This window comes from Cygnus olor, chromosome 22, assembly GCF_009769625.2.
Source record: "Cygnus olor isolate bCygOlo1 chromosome 22, bCygOlo1.pri.v2, whole genome shotgun sequence".
Taxonomy (NCBI): Eukaryota; Metazoa; Chordata; class Aves; order Anseriformes; family Anatidae; genus Cygnus; species Cygnus olor.
The window spans coordinates 2,755,837-2,778,232 of record NC_049190.1 but is presented as its reverse complement, the minus strand read 5'-3'; the positions used below and the strand labels follow the sequence as shown (position 1 = coordinate 2,778,232).

Genomic DNA, 22,396 nt, shown 5'->3' with positions numbered 1-22,396 from the left:
TGCAACCAAGCTGCCTGCCGAGCACTGATGTGTGCTCGCCCCCCTGCACCTGACTGTGAAATGTTTCCTCAGCTGTTCCTTGCAGCCTGGCCACCTCCACCTGCAGCTGGGTGAGGGTCTGGGATGGAGCAGGGTCTGAGCAGGGCTTTGGTGCAAGGGTCTCGAGGTGGCACGTTCCTCTTCTCTGCTCTGCTTGTGGCCATTCAGCAGCAAAAGGGGCACCAAGATTCTGGGCTCAGCTCTGAGCAGTCAGAGGAAATGCTGCTGCTGCTGCTGCTGGACAAGAGACTCCAGCCTCACACCCCAATGCTCCTGTGCCACTGGCTCAGCTTTCCAAGCAGTCTTCTCCTTCTTAATCCCTTTTATCCTCTGGACGCTTAGCTGTCCCTGCAAGGGCTTCACTTAAGATACACAATGAGCGGGGCTGCCCCTGAGAAACCCACCTCCCTCATACTTAAAATCCCTTTAAAATCTCCAGGGACTGCTGCTTATCCCACCCTTTGGCCGCCAGCTCTGTGCTCACCTCCCCTGGGAGCAGCCTTTCTTTAACCCATTGCAGACACGAGGTGCCACGAGGCTCCCAACCAGCTCGTGCCCGGGGGTGTGCGCACTATTGCAGCGTGTCTCAAATTAGACAAGCTTGCTCGTCTTTAAAACCTAACCGGGGATGTATTTGCTCTGCCAAGCTTTTCAGCTCGGTTTAATTTAGCTCTGCAAACTCGCTGTGTCTCAGGCTCCCTGGAATGTGTCAGGTGGGGTGCATTATAAATATGCATCGTCTGATCTCATCGTGTTACTCGGAGGTTCAGCGGGCAGGAGGAGTCCAGCAAAAGGGCTAACCCCTTCCACTGGATCAGGATGGCAATCCAGGTCACAGACAGGCTTACTGGGAGCTGGCGCTGTACTGGGACAGCCTGCTTTAGCCACACGGGCTCTATGCGCCCGAACAGGGGTGCAATTTCGTGCCGAGGCTGCTTTAACTCTAGCAAGGCTGGCAGCTTTGAAGCTCTGCTAGCTGCCAGCCTAATGAAAGGAGAAGAATCACGACTCCTTCCCATTGATTTGCAATGTGTCTGTGAGCAAAGCTGCACGTTGCTGAGTGCCTTGGCTAGCCAGCCATGAAATAGACGGGGATTTGTTTTGTGTGGGGAGGGCATAAGCAGAAACGGAACCCTTCTTCGCAGCTGGTTACAGATGCAGGCAGACCTTTCAGCAAATGGTTTATTAGAAGTGCTGGGAGTTGTTATGCTGCTTCTCTGTGAAGCCCTGAAGGATCAGGCTGAAGTCAGGAGGAGGCAAAGGCAGAAGAGTGTGAGCTGCAGTGAGCTGGGGCTGGGGACAGACCCAGCCTCAGATTTCCTGGGGGATGCAGGCTGAGGACCAGCAGCTCGATGGGGCTCGGGCTCTCTCTGAGATGGCCCCACGGGAGATGGCCAGGACAGAATTCTCATAAATGAAGCCTTCCTGCCCAGCAGCACCTCCGTCCCACCCCGTTCATGCCAGCAGGGTATGCAGGACCCATTCTGTGCTGCTGGGGCACCCCTGTGCACGTGCTGTGCACAGCTTTACAAGTCAGCCCCAGGGCAGCACAGACCCTCGGTGGGGATGCGATGGGTCCTGCTCTCAGGATCCCAAGGCCATCCAGGTGCTTCACGACGCGAACATCCCAGCCACAGAAGCAGCTCTAAGAGGAGACTACCCCCAAAAGCGTGGCAGACGCTGTCTCTCCTTTCTGCTCCTCCCGTGAAGTCCTGCACATCGCTCCCCCACGGTGCTGAGAGCATGTGAGTCATTTCCTCTGCTCCGGCATGCCCTCCTCTGGAATCTTTCCAGTTCACCCGTCTTCGCCTCACTTCGAGTTCCCTTTGGGAACATCTCCCTCTCTCCTGCGAGCTGGTTCTCCAAAGCCTTCATTGTTCCCCTGTTTTTATTTACTGGTGCGCTCTGCAGCTGCACTATTTCACCCCGCGGGCACGGCGCGTGTGGACAGCTCCATCCCTTTGTCTCGCTGGTTTGAAACGCTACCACGGCTGTTTGCAGGGCCCGGGCAGTAAATCACAGCCACGGCTCCATCCCAGCAAGTGGAGCCATCAGCCCTGAGGTTGTTTGGACAAGGGGGGGGGGGGTCACAGCCAGAGCTAGGAAGCTCTGCATGGGCTGCACGCTGCGATTGTGCCTGGTGTGGCTCTCCTGTTAGTGGGCATCCTTCATTTGTTTGGGAGATGGGGACCGCCAGCACCTTTGGGCTGCTGGATGTGATTTAACTGAGGATCCGCGCTGGTGGATTACAGTGTCAGCATCTCAGGAAAATTGTTCAATTGGTCTTCTTGCTAGAAAGATCCTCATCTATCGCTGGTTCCTCTTGGAAACCCAGACACGCTACCAGGTGGCTGGAAGGAGGCTTTATGGACAGATAACCACATTTCTTCCTTTCCTGTGTCTGCTTCCATCTCCAGAAGAGCCGTGGGAGAACAAAGCAACGAACCAAACTGCTCCGAAGGAGGCTGGGGGCGGGGTGTCCTTGTTTTCTCCTTAATTGTAATACTTTGAATTAATTCAGTTTCCAGCAGGAACGAGGAGTTCCCAGCAGCCCTCAGACATCCAGATAAGGCTGAGCTGTTCATTCAGCCCCTTTGGGTTCTCTGGTACCTGCCTCCCTGCCAAGTGCCTCACACAAACTTTTTGGAGAGTTTTAAATTATTTGAGCGTGACACAGAGCAAGGGGTTTTGCATTCTTAATTGGCAAAGCCTTTTCCCACTCCACTCTGGAGGCCCTTGAGCTGTCCTGCCAATTTATTCTGATCCCGATTCTTGGGCCTTGCAAACATCTTTCTGGGGCTGCCCAAAAGCCCTGTCAGTGTAACCAAATCCTCATCCACTGCTTTGTACAATCTGCTCCTGAGGTTTCCCCTGATGGACCCCAGCAGCCTTCCCGCAGCCCCCTGCCCTCCAGGACAGCAGGGTCTGGCAGGAGGTGGCCGGAGGCACCCGAGGAAGCAGCCCTCCAAAATGTACCAGCTGCAGCCCTGCCCCAGGAAGGGGAGAGTGAGGAAATAAACAGCTGGGGATGCAGTTGAGAGAAGAATTTAAAAAAAAAAAAGAGAGAAAGCAGAAGGGAAGGTCTCTCTCTGCCTCTTCCTCCTTTCCTCCTAGCTGGAGTCCTGCAGAGATGAGCCCAGCACTTCTGCAGGCTGGCTCAGCCCTGGGGGAGAAGACCTGCACGTGCAGGGGCAGGACTTGTGGCAGGATTTTGTCATAGCTCAGCCATCTCTCTGGTAGAGCTGCATTGCTGTGCAGCCTTGTCTTAGGCAGCTGGAGTGGGTACCAACAGCAGGATGCTCACACCACAGCCATGAGAGCTTGGCGAGAAGGAAGCACTGTGATAGACCCCCCAAAACACCTGCATTTCTCATTGTGCTCCCCCATTTTTCCCTCTCCTCGTCCCCTTACTCTTTACCCACTGCCCTATGTTTACATCTGCAACCTGTTGGCTGCCTTTCCATTTCTCCAAATCTCCGTGCCCCCTTTCTGCTGTTGCACAGCTCCATTCCAGCTCCTGCAGACTCGTTTCAGCTTTATTCATCTGCTTCCCCATCCCTCCTTCTCCTTCCGCCCCCGTCCCCAACTCACACACACACACACACCTGATTTACAGCGAGAGCGGGAGGCTGATGTTCTCTGCTCGTTACCTGCCAGCCAGAGAGCCATTAGGGGCTGATCCATCATGGAAATGCCCCAGCCAAAGTGACTGGGAGATTCTTCAGCGTCACCATCCCTGCCACAATCTCGAATGCCGTCTGGGGGCTTGGATTGCGACGTGTCAGCTGTCTGCCCGAGCACGGCTGTAAGCAAGCTGTCTCAAGGCAGAAATATTATTTACAAGATAATGTGGAGAAGGGAAGAGAGAGAAAAGTGATTGCCGGTGCCGAGGACGTTGGGGAGCGGAACCTCGCGTCTTGATGACTCCGGCATCCTGCCACTTGAAGACATCCAGCTCGGAGCTCTTAATTGGGGAGCGGGGGTGTGGGAAGGCAGGGAGGGGTCTGCCGGCTGCTGCAGGCTCTGGGACGTCCTTGTGAAGCAAGGGAAAAGCAGGTTTGCATGGAAGTCATCGGGAAAGGGGTGCGGGATCAGTGTCAAGGTGGTTGTCATGGCAAATTCCTCATCGATTGCAGTGTCTTGGTGTGGTGTTGGAAATTCCCGTGTTTGGCACTGGTACAGTAAATGCTCCAGGTCTCTGGGCTGCAATTTGCTGGAGAGGGGATTTCCCTGGGAAAAGTTCATATACCTCAGTTCGCTCCTGGATGACAGCAGGGAAGATGGATGAGGAAGGCTGGCGGTGAGGTGGGCGTTGGGAACAGGGCTGCTGGCAAAGGGTCAGCACAGCCGGCTCTGCAACAGGCTGGTGGGGGCACGGTGGGTCCAGCCTCAGGGCTGGGCAAGGGCTGAGCCCCTGCCTGGGGGGGAAAGTCCAGTAAAAGTGGTTCTCGATGGTCTGGGAATGCGTGCTTATACATTTTATAGCTGTGCAGATTGGGCATCACTTTGAGACCTTGGGATGGGCAACATAGTGGAGACACCGGCCACCCACCACTGACAACCAAAGGCATAAATATTGCAGAGTGCAGTCCATATAGTCCAATATCTACTCTCTGAGAGCAGCCAGCAGCCGGGGCAGCGAGAAAAGTACAAAAACTTGGTGTGACAGACAAGTTCTACAAAGCACTCTTTTCCTCTTCCCTGTCTTGCTCCCTTCCCCTGGATTTCTCTTCCTTCTCCTCCTCCTCCTTCTTCTTCCTCCATTCCAATTATCTCCTTCTTTCATCACTGCCAGCGCTGTAAGTACAAAGTACCAATTAGCTAGTTTTCAAGTTTAATTAGGTTGGAAGGTAGAGCAAATTAAATCCTTTTATCATACGTTTCAAAGCGGTTTCCCATCAGGCCCGTGGGATTGGCTTCCTTTGAATGAGGTCCACAGTAGTCACCGAGGAGCCAGCCCATGCCACAGAGCAATGGGCCAGACAGGAGACGGAGCATGAGATGTGATCCCTCTCTCCCTCATCCCCAAATCCTTCACCCAGGACACCCGTTTTGTAAGGTTTAGGGGTGCCGAGCTCTGATGCACATCCCTCTGCTCCACCTCAATAAATTGAGTATTGGTCCTCAGCTGTTCTAAGCTCCACATGAAAAGCAAAGCTCTTCTTCGTCTCAGCAGTGCCAGGAACTCAGTGAAGAGGCTGTAACCAAGTCCTGCAGAACACTTTTGAGATAATTAAATAGTATCGAGTGGCAGGTCCACATGAGTCCCACAGGGGCGAATGACATGGGAGGCTGCTTTTGGGCACCTTTATTCTCTAACCCTTCCTTCTCCCAGGAGAAAACAAAGGCAGAAGGGTGCATCCAGGAATAACCACCCAATTTAAGGGGAAAGAGCAGAATCAGGAAGCTGTTAGCCCTTGGAGGCACGGTGGGCTGTGAACACAACCCCGTCATGTGGTCAGGGGCTCTAACCCTCTGCCCTGTGCTTCACTGTGTGTTGCAGACAAGCCGCTACCTCAGGGTGCCCCGGGAGGCATCATTGGGATCATGGGAGGCGTCATCGCCGCGGTGCTCATCATCGGCGTGGCTGTCACGGTGTTTGTCGTCTACAGGAGGCAACAGAAGAACCGCACGGACGCGGACCACGACCTGTGAGTATTGCTGTGCTGCCTGCGGGTGCTGCGGGATGGGGCAGCAGACACGGAGCACTGCCGGTCCTTTCCCTGCCTGCACACAAGAAAAGCCGGGAGGCAAACATTTTTCCTGGATTTTCCACGCTGTGGCGTGGAGCTCAGCACCAAGTGTGCAGCACGGACAGAGCCCTCTGCAGAGATGTTCTCCCTGTCCTCTCCCTGCACAGCTCTGCCTCGTCGCTGCCGTGCCGCCGCAGCACCCCCTCCCTTCCCACCTTGCAGCGAGGCACTGAGAGCCCGAAGGCCACAAGTTGCTTTCATCTTCCACACTCCCCACCACACTGTTTTTTTACATGTGGCCACATTTTGTGCTCCATTTAATCCCATTTGAGAGAGGGCATCGGAGGATAGCGAGGGAGGGAGGGAAGGGAACCGCGGAAAGTGGAAGGAGAGACAGAAAGGCATACAAACAAAAAAAAAGTAGCACCACAAGGTGAAATTGCATCAACAGCATCAGCCCCATGACAGAGACGCATTCAGACAATCCACTTCCCACAATGGCCCTCCAGGAAGGAACAGGGAACAGCCACTTTAGCTGAGAATAGAAACACAACGGTGCCCTGGACTGCAGAGGTGCTGCCTCTATTGTGGGGTCTGCTCCAAAGCCTCAGAAAGTTAATAGCTTTTCTTTTCTTTAGAGCCATAAAGCCCATGTTTTGCAGAGCCTCTGGGACCCATTTTGCACTTTCTCTCACCCATAAATTCGGGTCCCATGCTGCAAGCCGTTAGGCTGCCCAGGAAAGCTGCCCATCCCTATCAGATCTGGTGAATTTTGGAGAGGGGGAGCCGGCTAATTAGTGGATTGGAGTTTTAATAAGTTTTGTAACAGGATTAGACACATCTGCGCACACGAACAGAATGCAGAGAGACAGGCTCTGGGCTGGGATTACAACGGCTGCCAAGCCCTGTGCCCTGGGACAAAAGCTGATCCCCTGATCGGGGGGTCAGGGACAAAACCTCTGCGTGGCACAGAGGAGAAAGGTTCGATCCCCTAATGGAAAGCCTGGGGCAGGGGCTAGGGCTCCAGAGCAGCTCCTGAGCTTGCCATGGGTGTGATATTGCCTCCTGCTAATTACCCGTTACCACTGCTGGGTGCTCTGTGGTGCCCCAGGAGAGGAACCAATGATTGCATCGGCAGTTTGGTGACAAACACAGTCAGACCCTTAGTGCACGCAGACACCAGCCTGTCCCAGCATATGAGACCCCTTTCTCCTGCCCTCTAACCAGCAGCTGCTTCTTTACCTGCAGAATTGACTTGCCTCCGTCCCACAAGCCTGCCCCTCCGCCGAAGAGGAAACAGGAGCTGAAAAGCCACCTGACTGCAGAAGACATCCAGGTACGGCTCCCCAGCCTCGCTGCAAGCCCCTTCCCCCAACAAGGAAAACTTGAGCCCAAAGTGCCTAAATTTTGGGGCATGGGGTCTGCAAGAGCAAAGGAGCCCATGGCCTGAGTTTGAGGGGCAGCAGGGAAGGACTTGTCTGCCCACAATCCTCAAAAACTGGCACTAATTGAAAGCTGTAATTTGGATCCTGTTTACTCCCTTCAGGAGGGATTGAATTCTGAATGAGCTGGTGTTCAGACGGGCTCTTAGCTGTGAGGGCTTTTGAGCATCCTCATTTTTTTGTATGGTACGAGTGGTCATGATGAGAAGAGGAATGTGAGAATGAAATAAAGAGAACAGGAGGCAAATAGTATGGCCAGGGAGAAGGTAAGAGGCACTGCCCTTCACAGCAGCACCTTGTGGTGTCCCAGGCTGTGGCAGGATTGTCCTTACTCCCCTCACCCCTCTTCTCCCTCCTGTTACAGGTTGTTCACCTGGACAACATGAAGCACGAGGAGGAAATCCAGAAGCTCCCTCTGCAGCCGCCGTACTACGACATGGCAGCCAGAGAGCCCTCTCCCTACACCGACAAGCTGGTAAGGAGACAGGGTGCTGAGAGTGCTGCTGTCCTCATCCTCGCTGCTCTCCCCCAGGATCCCTCACCCCACGAAACCAAAGGCCCCAAAAGCCGCCTGGTGCACCATCAGCCTTCAGAGGCCAGGAGCATCCCATCCCAGAGGGAGGCAACCCCCACACCCAGAGCACAGACTGGTCGCCCTGCTTCAGCACCTGCCCCTTGGCTTCCATAGGTCCTTTAGCTGGGGCTTTAGGGGTCACTCCCCACTGAAACACCCTGCTTCTTCCAAATCTCCTTCAGAGGACCTCCTCTGTAGCTAACTATGAGAGTTAAACCCTTTGTCCCACCCTGGTCACCTCCTGCAGCTGAGCCCCGTGAGTGCCTGCAGCTGAAAGCAGCAGCTCCTCAAAGCAACTATCTGCCGGGCAGAGCGTGCCAGTGTTTGACTCAATCGACAAGTTCTTTAAAGCCCCTTGTTTTGTGTGGGTTTGTTCAGCCTCACAGAGAGAGGGATGCTAATGTGAGGCAGCAGCAGCAGGGAGATTAAGGGTCAGGGAGAGCTGCTAGCAGCCGCACGGGAAGGGCTGCTCGTCCAGGAGGGAGGCTGCTAGAGAAAAGGTTGGGTACAGAAGAGCAAAGGCATAGGAAACAGAGCACAGGTAGCTCTGGAGTCCTTCCCTGAGGAGAAAACCGAAAACTTTCCCCCCACCAGGCCTGGGACAATGAGGGAGGGCTCAGGGTGCTGCGCATGAGCCGGGTGCAGTGTGAGCCCGTTTGTTTGAGGGGGCAGCAGAAATATCAGCCAATACTGAGTAATATTTTATGAACGCAGCTAATTATTCCCTTCCCTCCAGCTCATTCCGGAATGACCCCTCAATGCGCATTCCTGTGCAGATAATGGAAGGATGGGGCCCAGTGACCTTTCGCTAGCAGAAGTCTGCAGCAAGGCAGGCGCCGAGGGCTCAGCGATAAAAGGGCTCAGACACAGCTCTGTGCCGATGCGATCCTATTTACTTCATCCTAGCTGGAAGTGGCTGGTGTCCCCAAAGAAAAACTTCCCCTTGGAGCCCTCCCGCAGTCCCGGGGCTTGTCTCCAGCCCTTTCCAACCCTTGCTGAGTGGCAGATGAGGTTTAAATAAAACAGGGCACTAGAGCCAGACGGGCTGCTCTGTGGAGAGCATCTGAGAGCTGAATTTCAGGCAAGCAGGAGGATGGAGGAGTTCATTTCGGGAAATAACGAGCAGTCAGTTAATTAAGTGGCAGAGTTAGTGATGTGAGATGGGGCCTGATGGGTAGCTGTTCAGTAACCATGGGAACAGAGTTTGCTGCTCTCAATCCTGGTCTGAGAAGATGCATCTCCACATCCCGTGCTTGGCACTCGCTGCTCCTTCACCATGCTTCGAGCCAAGCAATGATGAGCTGCGCAGCCCTGGCTTCCTCTGGCCCATGATAAAAGTCCCTCTGCGCTGGGATGCAAGGTCCGGGTGTCTCGGCCATTGCTGCTGCAGCTGTGACTGCTCTTGGCACCGGTCTGGCACAGCTGTGGGTTGGACGTGTCCCCTGTCCGCTGGTCAGCTTGGCTGCTGGCCGTGCTGGTGCCCTCGGGCTCCCATCACACGTGCGCACTGTGCTGTGGCTTCGTGCCGTGGGAACGAGACAAGGCTTGCTCCTGCTTCTTGCTAAATCGCCGTATCCTTTGGGCAGGCAGCAGGCTGTGTGGGTTCGTGGCTGGCAAGGGGAAGAAGGGTGTCCCTTTGCTCCCAACGAGGGCTGGATGTGCTGGATCCTGCTCAGATAACACAGCCAGGGCCAGGTTTGCAGCACGTTGCCCAGCCATGCCTTGCAGAGGAGCCAGCTCCTGCCCCTCTCCCTGCAGGACCACTCACAGACATCCCATTTCCCTTTTTGAAGGGAAGTGATTCTGCAGGAAAATGGGACGGGCACATTTGGCTTTAAATGAATTGGGGGAACCTCATCATTTGGGATAAACTGGCTTCATTGCCAGGCTGCGTGAGAGCCAGTGCCTGGGGTCAACAACTTCATGGCACGAGAATGGGAGTCGGGAAATGATTAGAGATGGCAAAGAGTGAGGGTGGGGGGTGTGGGAGAGGTGCCAGGAGGAGAGAACATTGGAGAGGCAGGGGGGGAGCAGCCCCGCGAGCAGGGACATGCCAGCAGGGAAAGGCTGGGGCAAGTCTGCAGGGACAGGGGACCTGAAGGTTCGGAGGCTGCAAGTGAGTATGGATGCTTGGGTGTCGCAAGCTGCGGTAAAGATGCCATGAACATAAAGCTGAGGGCACAGACACTCAAGGACAGCGCAGTGGAAAATTAAGGGTACCGAAGTGTGCAAGAGGTGGTGGTGTTGCCTGCAGCATTTGTCTCCGAGCACTCATGGGGCAAAAGCTTCGGTTGATGTGAGGGCATCCAAGTAGGAGTGAATGGGATGGATGCGTGTGCTCCAGGTGACACCTACAAGCAGTACGCGTGTCTGTGAGTGGTGGCGTCCATGCACATCAGTGTGAACAGCAAGGTGGGCGTGCAAAAGCAGAGGCGTGCCCTGCATGCCCAGCAGTGCCTGTGCCATGCAAACGCTGCGTGCTTGGCAGCAAGGAGGAGCGTGAGGGGTGGAAGCACGAGCGCACGTGGGAGCTGTGGTGTGATTAGTGTAAGTGTCAGCGATACCCATTTGCGGAGCAGAAAGGAAAGTTTCATTGCTGCAGACAGCAAAATAATTCCTCTCAGTTTACAGGGCAATTACCAGGGTGCCGATGCTGAAGATTTACACAGAGCGCTTGCATGTAGCAGTGCCAGACCTTGTATACAAGTCACATTATTGATATTGTAATAAATTTTGCTCCAAACAAGCAGCAGGGAGCAGGAGCAAGCCCAGGAGTGGCAGAGAGCAGGAGAACTCCACAGAGAAATCACCGCCGGAGGAAGGCAGCACTAGTTTGGAGAAGGAGGAGATCAAGGCTTGGTTTGCCCTTCTCTGAGACTGGAGAGGGTGCTGAGGCACAAAGACCAAGGGGACAGTTCTGCAGGGCATAGATTTAGGCTTGAGACCAGAGTTGGCACTACTAATCCTCTTCAACGTCCATGGACAGTTAATCTGCAATGGCCAGAGCTGATCATCCCCAAACAGCCCCTTCCAGCAACAGGCATTAAACCACATCATTACAGGGCCACAAACTCCTGAGAATGGCTCTGCCACAGCTGCTGCGTGGCTGAGGACAGCTCCAAACCAAAGGAAGAGAAACATTTTCAGATTAAACACCTTTTGCATGATTTCTGTGCAATGTGGCCATTTTGGAAAAAGGATGGGGAAATGGGAAAGCTGTTTCATTTGGAAGAGCAAGCTCTCTCCTCTCAGAGAGGCTCAGCAGATGTTTGGTGGATGCTGGCACAGAAATTAAACCAACTCCACGGGGGAAGGAGCCAGGGCACCTCTCACACCTTGGCTACTGACAGCAGGGCTGTCCCAAAAATGCACCTTTCATCTTGCTGGTGGCTCATTTCCCCCACGGAGCACTGAGGGCTCCAGGCCCTCCTGCTTCCCGAGGTCCTCTGACCATTGCTGTTTGCAAAGCATGAAGGATGTCTGGATAGGAGCGATCAGACAAATTGGGTAATATTCCATTCATGCAGCTCTTGCTGATAAGCCTGCTTAGAAAGGAAAAGTCCATAAATATTTTCATGCCAAAAGAAGGATGCTTTTAGCATCTATTACATTATCACAATGACAAAATCATGCTGCAGAGTTAATCCGCAGCAGCATAATGTGCAGTAAAGCCTTGTGCAAAAACACGGCATGTAAAAGAGACCATTACAGCCCCCACACTTGGGCAAAAAAAAAACAACAAAAAAACAGTAGCACAGGCTAAGCCATGGCATTTCCCAACAGTAACGTGCCTGCAGCCTCCCCCTGCCCTTGGTGCTACGGCTCTGGACCCACTTCCTGCAAACATCTCCCTCCTGACACCTACACTCAATCCTTCCCTATCATCAGCACCCCAAATTCCTGGGTCACAAGTGCCAGCTCAGGTACCCTGTAAGGCCTGAAATCACTGAACCAGCCCCGGGTGAGGAAGGTGCTGGTCCCAGAGGGGGGCGAGGAGGAGATCGGAGCAGCGAGGTGCTGCTGGGGGCAGGCGCAGGGCAGCGGGGCTCGCAGCTCAGCTCACCAGCAGCTTTGGGGAGTGATGCCAGGGGGGCCTGTGGTTTGATTTGGGATTTTACCTGACTGATTGTTCATTACGTCCCTCCCTCCCTCTTTTTAACTCTTTTTTCTTCCTCCCCCCTTCACCCTTCTCTTCTTTCTCCCCGTCCCATCACACACCCCCTCTCCCACCTCATTCACTCGCTCCCTTTGGCTCGGCTCCCGTGTCCTCACCCTCCCTGACCCCAAAATCCCTCCTCCCGTGTCCCCACCGCCTTGCTGCTCTCTTCTCTCCAGAACTCTGGCAACAAGGACTGTGATGTCCACTATGCAGAGCTGGACACGTCCGCTCTGGCCTCGTCACCCAGCCCTCGGAGCTCCATCCATGCTGGCGGAGACCTAGTCGAGTACGCAACCATCCAGCCCAACTTACGCTAGCGCATGTCACTCTAGGCCCTTTCCCCTCAGATTCTGGCCTCAAGGTACACGATCGCACTCTGCCTTCCTCCCCCTGCTCCTCTGCAGCCAGTGCTTCCCCTGCACCTCCTGCCCTTCTCGTTCAGCAGCCCCTCGGCCCCATCCTGCCCGCCCTGTACCCCTGCACGTGATGCTGCTCCTCTGCTACCCTTGTGCCAGGGGGGCTGGCAGGGATCTCCTTGCCTTGCCTTCTATGCATGCTCTCTGCAGCGTTTTCCTTTGCTTTCTGCAGCGATGAGAGGCATGGGGCGGGGGAAGTGTTATGGGTTGGTTTCTGACCTGGGCAGCCCCTCTGCAGCCAGCCGGGCTGGAGGCACAGGGAGAAAAGAGGTGGGTTTGAAAGGCACAGCTTGTTTGTTTTTTTTTTTTTTTTCCGCAAAGCAAAGCAGCATTACTAGGACATGCAGAAGCTGAGGACAAAACTTTGGGGAGATGTTAAGCAGGCCCTCCCAAGCTACCCAGTACAAGAAGGAGAGGGAGAGAGAAGGGGACTGAAAGAGGAGGTGGGGTGGGGGGAAAGGGTTTGTGTGCGTGGAAGAGACTATAGATAAGAGGGAGCATATGTGCATGTGTGAAAGAACAAGGTGGGAGAGTATGTGAGAGAACATGGGAACACGGAAAGGTTCTCGCATCTGAAAGTGAATACGAGGCAGCAAGGGAGGGACTGCGTATGCAAAATAAAGAGCTTGCGTTGCATGGGGCTGATGCAGATGGCATGTTTGAGTGCTTGAGAGAGGGAAGGAGATTTTCCTTTGGTGCTCTCCTTCTCAAAACCAGAGATCCGACCAGCTCATTTCCCTGTTTGTTCCACTTGCAGTGTCACCGAGGCCCTTTGAGCTCGTCCCACAGCAGGGGCTGCTTAGGACTCAGTTCACATTTAAACCCACCAGTGGTGGTTCTGGGGCCTCTCTAGCTACCGGTGACACTGAAGCAGAATGGCATTGAAAAGGAAAATGGTATCCTCAAGGTCTTCTCCCACTCCCTTACCCTATAATCGTACCCATTTCTCAGGTATTAAAACCACCAGTTCCCTATCCAAAGTAGAGAGAACTCTCCTACCCCCCCCCCCCCCCCCCCCCCCCCCGGAGTTTTGCTGTGTGATGCCAAAGGTTTTTGACCAAGAAAAAGCCACGGGCAGCTCCCTCCTTGGCTATGACTCTCCCTTGCTCCTTGTCCACATGTATTTCCCAAGTTGTGGTGATTGCAGCTTCTACCCTGCTCCTCCCCCTTTATTTTACTGCCTTTCAAATGGGAGGAACAGGCTGTGGGCTTAACGGGGCTGCAGCCCCACAGGGGTGTCAATGAAGAGGTGCAGAAGAGGGTGGGGAGACAAGGGAGGAAGCAAAGGAAGGGTTGGGGTGCTCTGCAGCACCCTGAGTCTCTCCTGGGTCACCAGTATCAGAGGAGGTGCACGGAAACAGGAGCTTGGGAATGGAGAGGGCTGGGTTGGAGGAGAGAATAAGTGGCAAGGGAATTGAATCCTTGGGAATTCCCTTAGAAGGAAACAGCTCTATGCAGGGGGATGAGTGGAAGGAAAATGATTTAAAAAGAAGCCCCAGTGGATGTCCTGTGGGCACAGAGCCTCACTGCAGACCAGGAACATCAGTGCCACCAGCTGGGTGACAGTGGGGCAGAGCACCCTGAGAGGAAGGCGCGTGGTGGGCTGGTTCAGTTTGCCTCTAACCCCGTGCCCCCTGGCTTTCCCGTGCTGGAAGGAGCCCTGTAGTTCCCCCGTTGTAGCAAAGCCTCCCTAGGTAAGTGTCTGCAGCGGGGCCAGCCCTGAAGCAGAGCGGTAACCTCTCTCTCTTGCGGTGTCTTGCCCACCCCTGCTCCCAGAATGAGGATCAAGGTCTTCGTAGACGTAACGAGCGAGAGTGGACAGTAAGTTCTGGGTCGCTTTGGGGTTGCTTTTTCTCTCCGTTCAATTCTGGGTTCTGTTCCCCAGCTCCAACAGGCAGCAGCCTGGAGGAGGCTGTGGTTGGAAGCAGCCACTTTTCTTTACGCCTTCACCTCCACACCCCAGCAGCTCCTCGGGCTGCACCAGAGGACCACTCGCCTTGGTAGGAACAAGGCAGGTGCTGCCTAATCCATCCTGGGAGGTCTCACCTCGTCCTCCCCAGGGTGGGGGATTTTACTGTCAGCAAAAGGACAGTAATCCTCTAAATCCAAATTTGGAAATCCTCCCGGCTTCTCTGAAGCAAAAATAAAGCCAGTCATATGGTGCTTTGAAGGTGTAATCTCACCGCCACGAAATCTCCCTGCTATGACACACCACAGATCAGGGTGATTTTTTTTTTTTATATATGCTTTTTAAATTATTTCCTCCCCTTCACCTCCCCACACTCCTGTTCTCACTTTTGTTTGGGAATTTCTTGTCCCTGTTAGAGCAAGAATAGCTCAAACCTTGAGACTTGCATCAAGATCCCAGTAAATCAGAGAGCAGGGATCAGATTCCCAGCTCTGCTTTCCCTGCAAAAACCACTATAAAACCACTAAATCTACACCCATCACAGATTTGACACAGTCTGAGCTGGGGATACTGAAGAACCACCAAACACTGGCTCAGCTCCCATTTACCACTTCTCCTTCCTATCAACAGGAAAGTTGCCTGAATACGTCCCTGTTCAATAACCCATTTCCAATTTGTGGGAGGAATAAAGCAAAGAGCTGAGGTGGCTCCCCATTAGTTGCCCAGCTGTAGGATGAGGGCACCAAACCTGTCCTGAATGTGAAATTTTAGAGGGGACAGCTCACAAGGGAAACAGCATGGGGGTAAAGGTTTGAGGTTATTGATTGCCTAGGATGCTGTAGGAAGAGAGAACAGGTAAGTAGCTATAGCTGAAGAGCTAAAAGCATGCTGTAAGGAGGAATGCAACCTTATGAGTGAGCCTACTGCATAAATAACACTTGCATGTATCTGTGGGTGCATCCTTCATCATAGCTCCTTCCCTAATTTGGGGGAATTTCAGCTCTGGGATTTTCCAGAGTCTAGAGCAGGTAAATCCTTGGGACACTGGCAAGGAATTTTCCTCTTTTAGATCAGAAAGAATTGATTGTTTAGGGATGATGAAAAGCATTGCACATGGTCAGATTGGAGGGAAAGCTGTGGCACAGCTAGTCCTACCAAGGAGATGATCACAAGTGCATAGGAGATGGAGAAGGGATGAGAATAAGTCATAGCAGAAATGAAAGCTCTCTAATTCAATCAAATAAAGACCGTTTAAAGGTAATCTGCCGGGCTGTCTGAAATGGATAGATTGCTGACATCCCCTTTAATCAAGCTCTTGAAAATAAAACTGAGGGGGGAGGATGTAACCCAGATAACGAGGGATTGTATGCAGCCATACTGGAAACAGAGACAAGTAGGAGAAGTCAGGTGGGGGAAAGTGGCAGTTCAATTTAATTAGTTCATTATCCCTAATTTAATTTCAAACTTTGTTAAAGATAAATTAGATTTGGAAAAAGTCACAGTGGGACTGGGGAAGGAAGTCAAAGGGCACCGGCTGCTAGATGTTAATAAACATCAGGCTGATTCTCTTCTCTTCCTTTTTGTTACTTAGAAATGAGATAAGAGAACAAAACAGGAGCAATTGACTCCTGGCTTCACAGGCTAAAGGAAGGTGAAAAGAGACAGGAAACTCCCTTCCTCTGCCCCACTGCTGGCATTCTCCAGCTGCCCAGCCCTGGCCCCACTGATCCACAAAAAGTGAGCACAAAATGGCAAGAAAGAAAAGGAAAGCATGCTTGTACTCACCTGCCCAGAAGACCTGACAGAACCGCACTGATTCTCTCTAACCTTGCTTCACGGATGTTTGCTTCATGCCCACATTAATCATTAGACAGAAAAAAAGGAAAGATGTTTTTGCTGAACCAGCACATTGCTAATGGGCATCCCACAAAGTAGCATCTCATGATGTGCTTCTTGCAGCTCTGGATGCTACCCACGAGCTCAGTTTACACAAGATGTCTATTTGTGTTAACTGAGAACCTTTTTCCTACCAGACCTTTTGAGCACTCATTTTTGTATGAAGCCCTATGTTTTTCCACTGTATGCCCCAAACACATATAAACCCACCCTCCCACTTAAGTGAGAATCAATTGCTGGCTAAGTGCTCCTCTCTCCTGCTAAGTCTTACTGGACTCCAGTCACTGAGACCACTTCCCTTTCAGGTTAACTTTACCCCAAAGGTTCAGTTACCCATTATCAACTTACCACTTAAGGCAGGAGAGCAGAGTTAATACCTTTCCCCCTCCCCACAGGTATGAAAAGGAGTTTTCTGCTGCATCTAGCACTTCCTGAGAGCAGATTATGCAGGGAGAACATCTCTCCACATTCTGTGCTGGCTAACACTCTCCTTGACTGCTAGCCCTTCTCCATCCATTTTTATCAGCTGCTACAATCAGAAGAATAACAGTCAGCTGTTCTTTGTTCCCTTCTCCCATGGTGGTATGGATTCCTGTGCCTGCCATGGGATTTGTAGGGAGATAACTGCCTCCTTTTCTAAGTGTGTGTTGCCACAGCCTGCCCAGTTTTCCAGCCACAGGGCTGTGCACGGTTCAGACTTCAATCCTGTAGAGGCCTCAACTTGCTGTTTAAATGTAACTCCCACCTGAGAATGGGAGAGCTGTATGTCAGGGCTGCCTAAACCTGCTGGGAAGAGCTTATAGGGGTTAAGGTTCAGTGCTGCTGTGCCTTAGCAGTAAGGGACCAAGCTGTACCTCAGAGCAGCTTCCTTGTGCCCCCGGCTTGGATTGCTCCTGTTAGACTGTATGCTGTAATGCTGCCCAGCTTCTCTTCTCTTTTTCACTTTGCACTGAGAAGCCAGAAGTGGATGAAAACCTCAGGAGATAGGTGTGGGATTGGCTCACTTGAATTTCAGAGATACCAACGCAGCAGCTCCAAATAGAAGGGATCTAGAGCTGAACACGTGGCCCTTTGCTGTCTGCCCAGGTCAAGATCACTGACTTCAAAAAGCTTGAGCAGTGGGCGCAGAGTTTTGCCAAGTAAAGAGAAATGAAAGTCAGATTGACCTTAGCACTGCAGCTCCTTTCCTGGAGCTCCAACTTCCCACCCTCCGGTGGCCTCCACGGCTCTTCGTGAGGCTGTTGCTGCCTTAAGACTGTGCAGCCCTTCAACTTGCTTGTTGCCTCTTGTAGCACTCTGAACCATCAATAAATTATTGTCGACACTTTGTTTTCTATGTGATTTTTTAAGTGTCCTGGTGAAATATTTATCCAGGCACTGGCAGCACAGGAGCTGAGTAGATTGTTCTGTTCCTTCAGGCTTTTTCTCCCGAGGGTCAAATCCTTGTCCTCTTCACTAAACTGACTGTTTCTGGTACTTTGAAAGAGAACAAGGAAGGACTCGAGGGCAAGTTACTTGCTCCAGCCAGCCCCAAATCAATCCACAGGCATAAAAGATGATTGCCAGTGGATTTGCTGCCTCTTAGAGATGAGATTACCCCTTGTTGACACCAAGACCTTGGTGAGTGCTACACATCCCTCCGGCTTGGGTCATTTTGCAGGGCTTCAACAGGGAGTAAAGGGAGTTTGAGCAGGAGGAACCCTTCCCACTCGCTGCCACCCCTGGGGAGCAGGGCTGGGGCTGTGGGATTGCTTTGCACTACTGGGAGCTCACGCTGGCATCCCAGCGCCCATGCTGTTTGCCCAGAGCTTTTTTGGGAAAAAGGTGTCTCTGTGATTTTTGCACTCAAACAAGCAGCGTTTGTTCAGCATTGCTTGCTGCACCTCCGCAAAATTACCTCAATGGGAATCAAAGCACTTTGGACTCCAGGAGCTTTTCATTTCATGTGGCACTTGGGGAGGAAGAATCATATTTCGCAAAGCGTCCCTAAGAACACTCCATGCACCCCAGGAAGGTGCTGGGACCACCTCTGTCTTGCGAGTGCTTTATGTTTTCCACAGTCCCTTTGACTCACAAAAGTGGCTGACAAAGGAGCTGCTCAGCCAGGTAAAGCTCAGCACAGGCACTCGGAGCTGCTGGGCAAACACCGGGCACAATAACCCATTGTGCCTCCAGAGCCTGTGGTCAGAGCAATGTGACCTTTGTATAAAAGAGCACGAGGCTGTGTTAGATCAGCGATGCGTACAAGCAGTGCTTTTTCAAAACTCAGGTGTGGAAGAGTTGGGAAGACTGAAAATAAACTACCCTTTCTTGCCCTAACTCTTATTTTACTGAGAGAGGCAGAGCCCTTACAGGCAAGGGGCAGAGAATGCAAAATTCTTTATTCTTTAGCAAAACGTGCATTTCAGGAAGTGAGGCACAATGTTAAAATTATGAGGATTTATCACCCGGGTTTCTATTTTGCTGAAGTAGTAAGCAGAACTATTTAATTTCCCACCCTACTTGTTACATGGGAGTCTCAGCAAGGAACTGAGCTGCATTTTCTGGCCGGCGGTCCCGGAGTCCTCACCCGCTGCTTTTTGTCTCTGCTTCCAGGACTTTGGAAAGTGTCACTCAGAGATACCGAATGCGAGTGATTACCTGACCCGCTGCTACTCACGTGAAGGTCGACATCTGGAGAAGATCCCCCACGTCTACGCCCCCCTGTCAGACCTCCCGCGAGACCCCTACCCTCAGCACCCCGACGTCTCCTTCTGCTGCCCACCTCCCGGATCCCGGGCTCCTTACATCTGTCCTAAGGAACAGTACGTTTAAAGTGTCAGCACAGCAAAAAGAGGAAGCTAATGTTTTTCACATCTCCTGACCCTGTCACTCAACAGCCAAGGCCTTTTAACCCCCCCCACCACCACCACCACTTTGCCGTTGCTTATTTTATTTATTGATTTCTAAATTTCGGTGCAATTGTAAGCGACGTGATTAGGTTATCTACCTGGCTTGCTAATGCTCAAGGAAGCACTGCCTTTGCCCACATCTCATCCAGTTCGTGCATCTTTCTTCTCTTGTGCTGGCCCTCCTGTACCAAGCTGGTTATGTGCATGCATGCATAGGCGGGTGGCAGCTGCCCAGTGTTGGATGGGATGTGCCCGACCTGATAAAACGTCCGTAGGTCCCCTTGTGTCCCTCTCTCTGCACTGCTTGCACCAGAGTAGCCAGATGTGGATTCTCCACAACCCTTCTTCCAGCTTGTGTGAAGTTTCAAAGCCCAGCCAGTGCCCAAATCTGAGGTTGGAGGGTTGTTTTTTTTTTCCTCCTTTGGAGAAAACTGTTTTCCCTCTTGGCAGTGGGGATAGGAAATCCCTGTTGCAAACAACTAAGCAGCCAAGGTTGCTGAACCAAATAATAAGATGCTTACACTGAAAGATGCTCAGAACCAACCAAGAATAGAAAGAAGGGCTTGGTTTAGGGCTTTTGTTTCTGTCTTCTCCCTCCTACTCCCACTCCAAATTTTTCTGATTGACTCTCTTTAATCCAGATGGCATGGGGACATAATTTGAAGCCAACGCTTTGGAGAAAGCATCCTTTAAAAAACCTTCTTATAACCTGCAACCCAGAGAGGAAAAAAAAATTAGAAAGAAAAACATTCTCTCTAATTTTTCTTTTCAAAGCCTAGTGTGACCCCCCACTAGCTTTTCCCCCTCTCCTTCTTGCATCTGTTGATTGGAATTTCAAAATGAACTCAGGCAGAATATGAAGAAAAAAATCATGATTTCAGGTAATCTTCGCACTCTTAATGAAGGATAAAAGCCAATAGAGGAATCTGGCCTTTTAACTTTTTTTTTTTTAAAGCATCTTAGTTTTGGGACTACATTTTTTTTGATATTTGGAATGTGTGTGGCTATGTAAATCCAAATGTGTACATTACTGTGACCACAAAGTGTTTTAGAGAAGGGAATTTATCTCCACATCACATTTGTGTTCACGTGTATTAGAGAAAAAATAAATATAGATACACACTTATATGTATATAAGAGCAAAGAAGAGGAAGTGGAGAAAAAGGAATGAAAATCCTGTAGAAGAGCTTGGCCTCGAGGATAAATTTCATCTGTTTCACCCAGGTATGGCATATGTCGGGTGGGGGCTGGGACAGTTGTGAACAAGGGGATGTGCCCGCCTAGTGAATGGGGGTTTGCTTTCCTCTCTCTTGGGTTGGGTATTTGGCATTCTGCAGATACTGCACGCTTAGCATCACTCTGAGACCACGAGGATGTCAGAGCAGAGGGTGTGTGGGAGGGAGAGAAGGGGACCACAGCATCACCCTGCTGCTCAGACCCCAAACCACGTTCCAGTGCCACTTCTGCAAGCAAGAAGTGAGCCTGGCACTGAGCTAAAGCCTCCCCCAGGAGGAGGTGTGAGCACTGTGCTGGTCGCTTCCAGCCCACCTCCTGCCATGCCACACGGACTGAGGCACCCTTTTATTTTTGTATATCTGAATCTAAGCAGCTGTCGTTGTTCTATGCACTTTCTTTGTCCCCATCGCCTTCAGCAGCCTCAAGTCTCGCCCTGCTTGCCCCTCTCCCTCCACCGAGAAGCACACTTGTGTTCGCACTACCTCATGGGTTCCCTGCAGGCTGCCACATAGGTCTGTACCTAAGGGAGAGGTTTATAACTCAGCTAGGCGATATAGCACTGAGGGAGGATGAAGCCACGCTCACAGCACCAGGAGGCCGGTGCCTCCTGCAGGCACAGCAGCTTCCACGTGTGCCGGTGCTCCCATCCCCGAGATGTCAGGGACTGTGCAGACACAGCCTTATAGCATTAGGTGCGACTTTTCCCATACCATCCGTGTGGTTTCGACTGACTGAAGCCTTTCTGGAGTCACCTGGATTCACGTTTCCCTGCCAGTCTCCACAGTGCTCAGCCAGGAATGTCCCTACACCGAAGGAATCGGGTGCTACGTGTTTTGTTCCAGATAATGTGCTTCTCTCCTGTTTTCTCCTCAACACACCTTGGGGCACATTCTGGTTACCACAGAGCTACAAATTGGGTGTGCTCGGAGCTGAAACCATGGCCAGGACATTCACCCCAGCAAGGGAACCGTGCTTTGGACTCTGCCAAATCTGCCTTTGGTCACCCTGGTGAGAAAGGTGATGCAGCACGGGAAAACCCAGGGCTCTCTGACATCCTGGAGCCAACCCAGCACCACTGACCACTGAGGAAAAGCTTACACATTTCCCTTCCTGCGTGCCTGTAGTAACAGGACGCCGCCTGCACGGCAGCAATTAAAGTAGATTTGATTGGGAATCTTCGTCCAATGCAGCTTCAGCCGGATCTAAAAATTTAAATGAAAAGTGGAATACGGTCAGGTCTTCAGGTGCAATAGAAAACCAGGCAGGTAAAATGGCTGCTGGCAGAGGAGGAAGGGAACATCTTGCAGGTGGTTTCCTCTGCTGCCAGCGGGTGGGGCCAGTGCTTTGATGGGGAGGGGGAAAGCAGAGGCACAGGCTGCAGCATTAGAGGGACTCCGCTTGCCTTGTGCAGCTTTGAGTTTGAGCTGCCCACAGATGACTGCCACAAAGGGTTTTGCTGTGCTTTTCAGCAAAGTGAAAGGATTTCAATCCTCCTCAGAAAGGGAAAACGCAAGAAAAGCCTAAATTCAAAGAGGTCGTTTGACAGCACATACATTAAGCTGAGGGATGTCTTGGTTCTTGTTGCCTCTTAACATTCTCTCTTCTCCTTAAGAAATGGGTTGGTCTCAAAAAAAAAAAAAAAAAAGGGAAAAGAGAGCCTCTGCATACCACTAAAGTCCTTTGAACCTTAGGAAAGGGAAAAATCCGTACCTGAAGAAAGGGACAGGGTGCGATTCAGGACGGTCGTCTCCATTTTACAATCTGCATTTAGAAATGTTCCAACTCGGGCTCTGATTCCTCCCTCCCTTCCACACAGTTGCATGACATTTGCCCAGTGGCTGGTCCCAAACCTTGCTGGACCCGATGCCAAGGGCTGGACGCGAGCTTTGCTCCGTCCTGAGGCTGCCCACATGGAGCTGACCTCGTGGGCACGAATCCTGCTGCAGCAGTGCTAATGAGAGGCGTTCCCCTCCTGCCGTGGTGTAAAGGGATCTGGAAAGACACCTTTTCTGAGAAAAAGGACATCCAGTAAGGCTGCTGGGGCTGGATGGCTGAACGAGTTGAGCAGGGAACTGGCTGAGCCTGGTGGTGGATCCGTGGGCTGGCAGGGTGCGGGAGGAGTTGGTGTGTTATTCCCATAA

The 22,396-nt window shown here is 52.0% G+C and overlaps 1 protein-coding gene and 1 long non-coding RNA gene across 6 annotated transcripts in view; one reads left to right on the top strand and one right to left on the bottom strand.

Annotated features, from left to right (window-relative positions):
* NECTIN1 (nectin cell adhesion molecule 1) overlaps positions 1 to 20,145 on the top strand; it is an 88,069-nt gene extending 67,924 nt beyond the window's left edge. Inside the window, exons 6-9 of one of the 2 annotated variants that reach the window (XM_040534272.1) lie at positions 5,543 to 5,690; positions 6,981 to 7,068; positions 7,539 to 7,649; positions 18,724 to 20,145. In XM_040534272.1, the coding sequence (XP_040390206.1) occupies positions 5,543 to 5,690; positions 6,981 to 7,068; positions 7,539 to 7,649; positions 18,724 to 18,942 (566 nt within the window). In that variant the 3' untranslated portion in view covers positions 18,943 to 20,145. Of the gene's footprint in view, positions 1 to 5,542; positions 5,691 to 6,980; positions 7,069 to 7,538; positions 7,650 to 12,083; positions 12,240 to 18,723 lie in introns of those variants that run through there. The other variant, XM_040534274.1, reaches the window with a different exon arrangement.
* LOC121058563 lies at positions 6,049 to 16,665 on the bottom strand. 4 transcript variants are annotated; one of them, XR_005814240.1, is made up of 4 exons: positions 16,477 to 16,665; positions 16,018 to 16,063; positions 11,121 to 11,290; positions 6,049 to 9,551 (listed from the first exon to the last, which is right to left on the bottom strand). It is a non-coding gene; the product is annotated as an uncharacterized LOC121058563 (long non-coding RNA). The 4 variants fall into 4 exon arrangements; XR_005814239.1 differs by lacking the exon at positions 16,018 to 16,063 and having other exon boundaries at positions 11,121 to 11,293; XR_005814242.1 differs by lacking the exon at positions 16,018 to 16,063.
* Positions 20,146 to 22,396: the final 2,251 nt, after the last annotated feature.